This window comes from Cetorhinus maximus, chromosome 19 (genome assembly GCF_964194155.1).
Source record: "Cetorhinus maximus chromosome 19, sCetMax3.hap1.1, whole genome shotgun sequence".
NCBI classification, from domain to species: Eukaryota; Metazoa; Chordata; class Chondrichthyes; order Lamniformes; family Cetorhinidae; genus Cetorhinus; species Cetorhinus maximus.
Window position 1 is genome coordinate 97,747,873 of NC_135897.1, and position 10,310 is coordinate 97,758,182.

At 52.1% G+C, this 10,310-nt stretch overlaps 1 protein-coding gene across 1 annotated transcript in view; it reads right to left on the minus strand.

Annotated features, from left to right (window-relative positions):
* LOC144694054 (myoneurin-like) overlaps positions 1-10,310 on the minus strand; it is an 82,743-nt gene that overhangs the window by 71,821 nt on the left and 612 nt on the right. The window contains exons 2-3 of the mRNA XM_078564416.1: positions 6,928-7,225; positions 3,354-4,222 (exon numbers count right to left, since the gene is read on the minus strand). Coding sequence (XP_078420542.1) covers positions 3,354-4,222; positions 6,928-7,196 — 1,138 coding nt within the window. The 5' untranslated portion in view covers positions 7,197-7,225. The remainder of the gene's footprint in view (positions 1-3,353; positions 4,223-6,927; positions 7,226-10,310) is intronic.

Below are 10,310 nucleotides of genomic sequence, written 5' to 3' on the forward strand. Positions count from 1 at the left end.
AGCACTGTTGATGACCCCTTCCAATACTTTACTGATGATCGAGGGTAGACTGATGGGGTGGTAATTGGCTGGGTTGGGTTTGTCCTTTTTGTGTACAAGACATACCTGGGCATTTTTCCACATAGCCAGATAGATGCCAGTGTTGTAGCTGTACTGGAACAGCTTGGCTAGAGGTGTGGCAAGTTCTGGAGCACAAGTCTTTAGTGCTAATGCTGGAATATTGTCAAGGCCCATAGCCTTTGCAGTATCCAGGGCCTTCAGCCATTTCTTGATATCACGTGAAGTGAATCAAATTGGCTAAAGACTGATTTCTGGCTGACGATGGCTGCAAATGCTTCAGCCTTATCTTTTGCACTGATGTGTTGGACTCCTCCATCATTGAGGACGAGGATATTTGTGGAGACTCCTCCTCCAGTGAGTTGGTTAATTGTCCACCACCATTGACAAGTGGATGTGGCAGGACTGCAGAGCGTAGATCTGATCCCTTGGCTCTATCACTCGCTGCTTATGCTGTTTGGTGCGCAAGTAGTCCTGTGTTAGAGCTTCACCAGGTTGACACCTCATTTTTAGGTATGCCTGGTGCTGCTCCTGGCATTCCCTCCTGCACTCTTCATTGAACCAGAGTTGTTCCCCTGGCTTGACGGTAATGGTAGAGTGGGGAATATGCCGGGCCATGAGGTTACAGATTGTTTTTGAGTACAATTCTGCTGCTGCTGGTCGCCCACAGCACCTCACAGATGTCCAGTCTTAAGTTGCTAGATCTGTTCGAAATCTATCCCATTTAGCAATGTGGTAGTGCCACACATCACATTGGAGGGTATGTGAAGACGGGACTTCGTCTCCACAACGACTGTGTGGTGGTCACTCCTACCAATACTGTCATGGGCAGGTGCATCTGTGGCAGGCAGGTTGGTGAGGATGAGGTCAAGTATATTTTTCCCTCTTGTTGGTTCCCTCACCACCTGCCACAGACCCAGTCTATCAGCTATGTCCTTTAGGTCAGTAGTGGTGCTACTGAGCCACTCTTCATGATGGAAATTGAGGTCTCCCACCTAGAGTACATTCTGTGCCCTTGTCACCCTCAGTGCTTTCTCCAAGTAGTGGAGCACTGATTCATCAGCTGAGGGAGGGCAGTACATTGTAATCAGCAGAAGGTTTCCTTACCCATGTTTGACCAGATTCCATGAGACTTCATGAGGTCCGGGGTCAATGTTGAGGACTCCCAGGGCAACACCCTCCCGACTGTATACCACTGTGCCGCCACTGCCAGTGGGACAGGAAATACCCAAGGATGGTGATGGTGGTGTCTGGGAAATTATCTGTCAGACATGATTGCATAAGGGTGACTATGCCAGGCTGTTGCTTGACTAGTCTGTGACGCAGTTCTCCCAATTTTGGCACTAGCCCCCAGATGTTAGTAAGGAGGAGTTTGCAGGGTTGACAGGGCTGAGATTGCTGTTGTTGTTTCCAGTGCCTAGGTTGGTGCCATCCGGTTTCATTCCTTTTTTGTGATGTTGTAGCGGTTTAATACAACTGAGTGGCTTGCTAGGCCATTTCAGAGGGCATATAAGGATCAACCACATTGCTGTGTGTCTGGAGTCACATGGAAGCCAGATCAGATTTCCTTCCCTGAAGGACATTAGTGAACCAGATGGGTTTTTACAACAATTGACAATGGTTTCATGATCATCGTTGGACATCTAATTCCAGATATTTTATTGAATTGGAATTTCACCATCTGCCAAGGCAGGATTCGAACCTGGGTCCCCAGAGCATTACCTGGATCTTTGGATTACTAGTCCAACAACAATACAATTTGGCCCTTCGAGCCTGCTTTGCCATTCAATAAGATCATGGCTGATCTGGTTGTGGTCTCAGCTCCACTTTCCTGTCTGCTCCCTTAACCGTTGACTCACTTGTCTATCAAAAATCTGTCTAACTCAGCCTTGAATAAATTTAAAGACCCAGCCTCCACTACCTTCTGAGGAAGAGTGTTCCACACTCTAATGACTCAGGAAAGAATTCTCATGTTTCTCTGAAGGGAGACCTCCTCTTCTTAAACTATGTCAGCAAGTTCTAATTTCCCCACAAGTGGAAACATCCCCATTTCCACCCTAACAAGTTCCTTCAAGACCTTTTATGTTTCAATAAGATCACCAGCTGTTCTTCATAAAATAAGCCCTTCATCCCAGGATTGTGTCGAATGAACCATCTGAACTACTTCTAAAGTAATAATATATTTTTTCAAATAAGGAGACCAAAACTGTACACAATATTCCAAATGTGGTCTCATCAAGGTCCTATACAGCTGCACCAAAACCTCCCCACTTCTTATTCCATTCCTCTTGCAATAAATGCCAACATTCCAGTTGCCTTCCTAATCACTTGCTAAACTTAAGACACAAAGTATCCCAAGAATTGTAGAAAAACAAGAGGCAAAAGGGAGGGAGGAACCTAAGCATAATCACTAGAGTAAAAATACAAGGAAAGCTAATGGATCTTGGAGGCTTCAAAAAGCACGAGAGGGGTCGAGGCTTCCAGCAGACCCAGAGGCTGCTGCTGCTGGTAGGTCTCAGTCCGTGGACCAACCAGATTTGGAGAAAATCAAGTGTGACATTACAGGGAACCAGGTAAGTGATTAATCAGTGAGTATGTTCCTCGTTTTGCTCATTTACTTTTAAGAACCGGTACAATTTATTGGTAACTGGAAGTTTTTATTCATGGTAAGGTTTTTGTTGTAGCGGTAGTAAAGCTTATTGGGAGTAGGTGGTTTATTAAAATTAATTAATTGAAAAAATAATTAACAGTTAATAGCTGTATTATAGAAAAATATAAAAGTTTTATGTAACCCTTAAATATCTAATTTATAGGCACAGGAGAAGCTCAGTGGTGAGCAAGTCGACTTTACTTTCTAGCTTCCAGTTCATTGTAAATAGTCCAACGTAAACTTAAGGTATGCAGGGCAGCTCAGCCACACGGAATGCCCATCCTGTGGCACGTGGGAAGTCGTGGACACTTCACATGGCCTAGGCAAGCACATGTGCAGAAGCGTCACCAGCAACAGAAACCTGAGCTCCAGGTTTCAGAACTCGAACAATGGCTGGAGTCACTATGTCGCATCTGTGATGCTGAGGGCTACATAGATAGCACATTTAGTGAGGTGGTCACACCACAGGTTGGGAACATGCAGACAGAGAAGGAATGAGTGGCCACCAGAAAGTCTAGGAGGACCAGGCAGGTATTGCAGGAGCCTTCTGAGTCTGAGTCTATCGTGCTCACAAACCGGTTTTCCATCTTGACACCTGATAATACAACTAGTATTAAAATCTCATTTACTTGCTGTATTTAGTTACCTGTGTGGGTCCTGATGTGTGTTTTTAGCTGGTTGCACTGAGTGAAAGCCTTCGCACAGAGCTGGCACACATATGGTTTTAGTCCTTTATGAATCCTCATGTGTCGGCGCAGGCTGCTGGCCTCTGAGAACACCTTGCCGCATATGTTACAGATTGGCTTTAACTTCAGCTGCTTCCCATCACTGTTCCCCTGCTCTGCCAGTCTGACACCGCTTCCTCCAGCTGTTAGTTTTGATTTGCATCTTTCTGCCAAGGCACCATGTCGCTGAGAGCATCTCCGCCTTGGTTTCCCATTGGTCTTCTGAACAATCTTGTACTCAGCTGAAGGATTTTTATAGTTGTTATACAACTCTGATTGCGGGTTGTTGTTAGGCTGGAGGTCAGTGCTGACCATGTCTAACTGTGCTGCACCCTCACTGCAAATTCTACTCTCTACCTTTCTAACAGTGCAGCCACTTTTCCGTTTAACCCTTGTGCACTGGAGCACGTTGTTGGGACTGATACCCCTAACCTGCAGCACAGAGTCCTGGTCAGCCTTTGGTTTATCTCCTCTGCTTCCTGACATTGTGTCCACGGTTGCTGGCTGTAATTGCAATTCTTCTCTTTTGCAATCACGGCTGGTGTCTGGAGTATTAAGCAGAGCTTCTTCACAGCTGACCATTGTCCCAGGTCCTTGCTGGGTAACGTCCTTCTCTGTTCCTGGGGTAGTGAAGCAGCTACTTGACTCTGTATTCCCCTGAATGTCAGATGGTGCTTTAGGGACAGCGTTCAAATTAATCACAAGTGATTCCATCTTTGCTTTACATATTTTCACCACATCCTCCATCTGTAGGTAGCCAGCAGCAGCCTCTATCGCAGCGGCATTACATCTGTGGACACAACAGATCAAATCAGATTACAAGAGCAATAGTGACGATGACTATCTCATGCACCCAAATACAGCAGGGATTCTGACAGGTCCCATTGAGGAACAGGCCACAAGATAGTCACAATTCAGTCACCACAGCAGCTATCATTAAGCAGCTTTTAGCTTTCACAGCTGGTTTGACAAAAACCAGAAGTGTGGATAATGCCCAATTCCAGCAAAAAAGTGTATCAATTTGCAGACACCAATGCAAAACCATTAAACCAATTCTATCCAAAATGCCTTTCAAAACGAAGGACTGAGCGCATATCTAAACCGTATCAGCAAGATCCTGCACTAAGTCCCATGGAATACAAAGTCTACATTCCCAGTATCCCAGCAATCATACCCAGAGAATCCCTGAACACTCTCTGGCACTTCACATGCCTGGGATACAGCACTGGATACCTTCTGGGAAACTGATGGATTCCACAGCCCACGTTCAAGGTATATCCAAAAGGTTAGGATTATATTAAGATAAAAAGGTTGGTCAGAAGCAATGTGGGGCCATTTGATAACTAATAACTGTGATGGGCAATGAAAATAAGGAAATGGTGCGTCAGTATTTACAGCAGAGGAAGGGGTCGACATGCTAGACATTCCACAAAACTAATACTACAAGGAGACAAGGACTCACCAAAATTAATGTAAGCAAAATAGCAGGAACAAAGAAAATAATGCCACTAAAGAGTAACAAATCCTCAAGACCAGATGGTCTCCAACACAAGACTTTAAAGAAAGTTGGTGAGAAGACTCCATATGCTCTGAATATAACCTTCCGAAGTGTTCTCAGTTTGGGAACAGCTCCATTAGATTAGAAAATGGTCCATGTCACTCGACTTGAAAGCTGAGCGAGGGGAATCAGGGAGTTATCGATCAATTAGCCTAACAACTGTTGTTGGGAAATTGCTCGTCTATAACTGACAGCTTGAAAATTTTCAGCTGATCAGAAGGAACCAGTGTGGATTTGTAAACGGTCAGTCAGCTTAACAATCTGATTGATTTATTTTTAAATAGGTGGCTAACGTACTAAGCAAGGAAATGTCTATGGAAGTTACTTATATGGACTTCCAAAAAGTATCTGATAAAGGCCCTCACAAAAGTCTGTTAACTCAAGTTGATGTTCATGGAACTGAATGCAAATTATTGACCTGGTTAGGAAACTGGCTGTGCAGCAGGAGAGCAGGGGTAATGGGGCTCTCGTACACAAACGGCAATTGATAATAGATCAAGTATTCATTCTAAATCTGAGATTGACTATTTTTTTATTCACAAAAGGTAATAAAGGATATGGCGCAAAGGCAGATACATGGAGTCAGCTCACAGATCAGCCATAGAAACATAGAAACTAGAAGGCATAGGCCATTCGGCCCTTCGAGCCTGCTCCACCATTCATTATGATCATGGCTGATCATCCAACTCAATAGCCTGCTCCCGCTTTCTCCCCATACCCTTTGATCTCTTTCACCCCAAGAGCTATATCTTACTCCTTCTTGAAAACATACAATGTTTTGGTCTCAACTACTTTCTGTGGTAACGAATTCCACAGGCTCACCACTCTCTGGGTGAAGAAATTTCTCCTCATCTCAGTCCTAAATGGTCTACCCCATATCCTCAGACTGTGACCCCTTGTTCTGGACTCTCCCACCATCAGGAACATCCTTCCTGCATCTATCCTGTCTAGTCCTGTTAGAATTTTATAGGTTTCTATGAGATTCCCCCCTCATTCTTCTGAACTCCAGCGAATATAATCCTAACCGCCTCAATCTCTCCTCATATGTCAGTCCCACCATCCCAGGAATCAGTCGGGTAAACCTTCGCTGCACTCCGTCCAGAGCAAGTACATCCTTCCTCGGATAAGGAGACCAAAACTGCACATGATATTCCAGGTGTGGTCTCACCAAGGCCTTGTACACTTGCAGCAAGACATCCCTGTTCCTGTACTCGAATCCTCTCGCTATTAAGGCCAACATACCACTTGCCTTCTTTACTGCCTGCTGCACCTGCATGCTTACCTTCAGCGACTGGTGTACAAGGACACCCAGGTCTCGTTGCACATTCCCCTCTCTCAATTTATAGCCATTCAAATAATGATCTGCCTTCCTGCTTGAGTCACCAAAGTGGATAATCTCACATTTATCCACGTTATACTGCATCTGCCATGCGTTTGTCCACTCACTCAGCTTGTCCAAATCACACTGAAGCATCTCTGCATCCTGCTCACAGCTCACCCTCCCACCCAGCTTTGTGTCATCATCACACTGAATGGTAAGAACAGGCTGAAGGGGATAAATGCCCTCTTTCTGTTTCTATGGTGATGTGCACACTTATCAGCTGGACTAGTGTGGGTGCAAAGATCAAATATGCCATTCAGCAAGTTATCAGTTGACTCATTGGATTGAGAAATAAGCCTGGCTTCTCCAGGTTCATTTAACACCCTAACCAATTGAAAAGCTTCAGGTTTGACTTTCCAACAGTATCTCCTTAACTCCAGAGGTTGGAAGCAGGAGGTGGGAAGCGGAAGAGAAACTAGTCTCCAATGTTGGTTACTGCATATAGTGGAGAGTGCTGGAGTCATAGTGCGAAACATGCATGCCATCACGCTGTTACTCTGAAAGTTTCAGTAACTCTGCTTTAAGCTAACAATTTAGCAGAAAGGCAAGTTCTCACCCATCGATATTGATGTTTCCAGTATATACAAAATCCAGCAGTTTCTGAAACCCATCAGAGCTGACATGGTTGTGATCGAGGAATACAACATTATTGTCCAGGGTCAGCCCATAAACCGCTCGGAAATAGTCGCTGAATGCAGCTAAAACATTTCGGTGAGCTCTGAATTGCAACTGACCAATTACAACAGTGCAATCACACAAAAAGCCCTCGAGGCGCTGCTGGTGGAGTTGGTCGAGCAGCTGCTTGCAGTGATGCACCTGCTGCATGGTGTCGCTGGAAGAGTGGCTCTGCCCAACTGCAAATCAATACAACAACATTAGCGGAGGAGCAACAACTGCCACACACCCCCCACCACCCCCCAAATACACTCCCCTCCCCCACACACTACCCCCAATCACCCCCCAAACACACTCCCCTCCCCCCAACACATTCCCTACCCACACACTCCCCACCGCCCCCCAAACACACTCCCCTCTCCCCCAACACACTCCCCTCCCCCCACACACTACCCCCCCCAACACCCCCCAAAAACACTCCCCCTCCCCCCACACACTCCCCTCCCCCAAACACACTCCCCTCCCCCCAAACACATTCCCTACCCCCCACCACCACCCAAACACACTCCCCTCCCCCCACACACTACCCCACCCAAACACACTCCCTCCCCCCACACACTACCCCCCCACCACCCCCCAAACACACTCCCCTCCCCCCACACACTACCCCACCACCACCCCCCAAACACACTCCCCTCTCCCCCAACACACTAACCCCCCACCACCCCCCAACACACTCCCCTCCCCCCCAACACACTCCCCTCCCCCCCAACACACTCCCCTCCCCCCCAACACACTCCCCTCCCCCCCAACACACTCCGCTCCCCCCCAACACACTCCCCCCCACCCCACCCCACACTACCCCCCCACCCTCCCCCAAACACACTCCCCTCTCCCCCAACACATTCCCTACCCACACACTCCCCTCCCCCCCCAAACACACTCCCCTCCCCCCCAACACACTCCCCTCCCCCCCAACACACTCCCCTCCCCCCAACACACTCCCCTCCCCCCCAACACACTCCCCTCCCCCCCAACACACTCCCCTCCCCCCAACACACTCCCTCCCCCCCAACACACTCCCCTCCCCCCAACACACTCCCCTCCCCCCCAACACACTCCCCTCCCCCCCAACACACTCCCTCCCCCCCAACACACTCCCCTCCCCCCAACACACTCCCCTCCCCCCAACACACTCCCCTCCCCCCAACACACTCCCCTCCCCCCCAACACACTCCCCTCCCCCCCAACACACTCCCCTCCCCCCAACACACTCCCCTCCCCCCCAACACACTCCCCTCCCCCCCAACACACTCCCCTCCCCCCCAACACACTCCCCTCCCCCCCAACACACTCCCCTCCCCCCCAACACACTCCCTCCCCCCAACACACTCCCCTCCCCCCCAACACACTCCCCTCCCCCCCAACACACTCCCCTCCCCCCCAACACACTCCCCTCCCCCCAACACACTCCCCTCCCCCCCAACACACTCCCCTCCCCCCAACACACTCCCCTCCCCCCAACACACTCCCCTCCCCCCCAACACACTCCCCTCCCCCCCAACACACTACCCCCCCCCCCCCCAAACACACTCCCCTCCCCCGACACACTACCCCCCCACCCTCCCCCCAACACACTCCCCTCCCCCCCAAACACACTCCCCTCCGCCACACACTACCCCCCACCACCCCCCAAACACACTCCCCCCCCCCCACACACTACCCCCCCACCACCCCCCAAACACACTCCCCCCCCCTTCCACCCCAAACACACTCCCCCCCCCACCCCAAACACACTCCCCCCACCCCACCCCAAACACACTCCCCCCACCCCACCCCAAACACACTCCCCCCCCCCCCACCCCACCCCAAACACACTCCCCCCCCCCACCCCACCCCAAACACACTCCCCCCCCCCACCCCACAAACACACTCCCCCCCCCACCCCAAACACACTCCACCCCCACCCCAAACACACTCCCCCCCCCCAAACACACTCCCCCCCCCCACCCCAAACACACTCCCCCCCCCCACCCCAAACACACTCCCCCCACCCCCACCCCAAACACACACCCCCCACCCCACCCCAAACACACTCCCCCCACCCCCACCAAAACACACTCCCCCCCCCCCACCCCAAACACACTCCCCCCCCCCACCCCAAACACACTCCCCCCCCCACCCCAAACACACTCCCCCCCCCTCCCCACCCCAAACACACTCCCCCCCCCCCACCCCAAACACACTCCCCCCCCCCCCACCCCAAACACACTCCCCCCCCCACCCCAAACACACTCCCCCCCCCACCCCAAACACACTCCCCCCCCCACCCCAAACACACTCCCCCCCCTCCCCACCCCAAACACACTCCCCCCCCCACCCCAAACACACTCCCCCCCCCCACCCCAAACACACTCCCCCCCCCCCACCCCAAACACACTCCCCCCCCCCACCCCAAACACACTCCCCCCCCCCCACCCCAAACACACTCCCCCCCCCCACCCCAAACACACTCCCCCCCCCCCCACCCCAAACACACTCCCCCCCCCACCCCAAACACACTCCCCCCCCCCCACCCCAAACACACTCCCCCCCCCCACCCCAAACACACTCCCCCCCCCCCCACCCCAAACACACTCCCCCCCCCCCACCCCAAACACACTCCCCCCCCCCCACCCCAAACACACTCCCCCCCCCACCCCAAACACACTCCCCCCCCCACCCCAAACACACTCCCTCCCCCCCCACCCCAAACACACTCCCCCCCCCACCCCAAACACACTCCCCCCCCCCACCCCAAACACACTCCCCCCCCCCACCCCAAACACACTCCCCCCCCCACCCCAAACACACTCCCCCCCCCCACCCCAAACACACTCCCCCCCCCCCACCCCAAACACACTCCCCCCCCACCCCAAACACACTCCCCCCCCCCACCCCAAACACACTCCCCCCCCCCACCCCAAACACACTCCCCCCCCCACCCCAAACACACTCCCCCCCCCCCACCCCAAACACACTCCCCCCCCCACCCCAAACACACTCCCCCCCCCCACCCCAAACACACTCCCCCCCCCCCCCACCCCAAACACACTCCCCCCCCCCACCCCAAACACACTCCCCCCCCCCCCACCCCAAACACACTCCCCCCCCTCCCCACCCCAAACACACTCCCCCCCCCACCCCAAACACACTCCCCCCCCCCCCACCCCAAACACACTCCCCCCCCCCACCCCAAACACACTCCCCCCCCTCCCCACCCCAAACACACTCCCCCCCCCACCCCAAACACACTCCCCCCCCCCCACCCCAAACACACTCGCC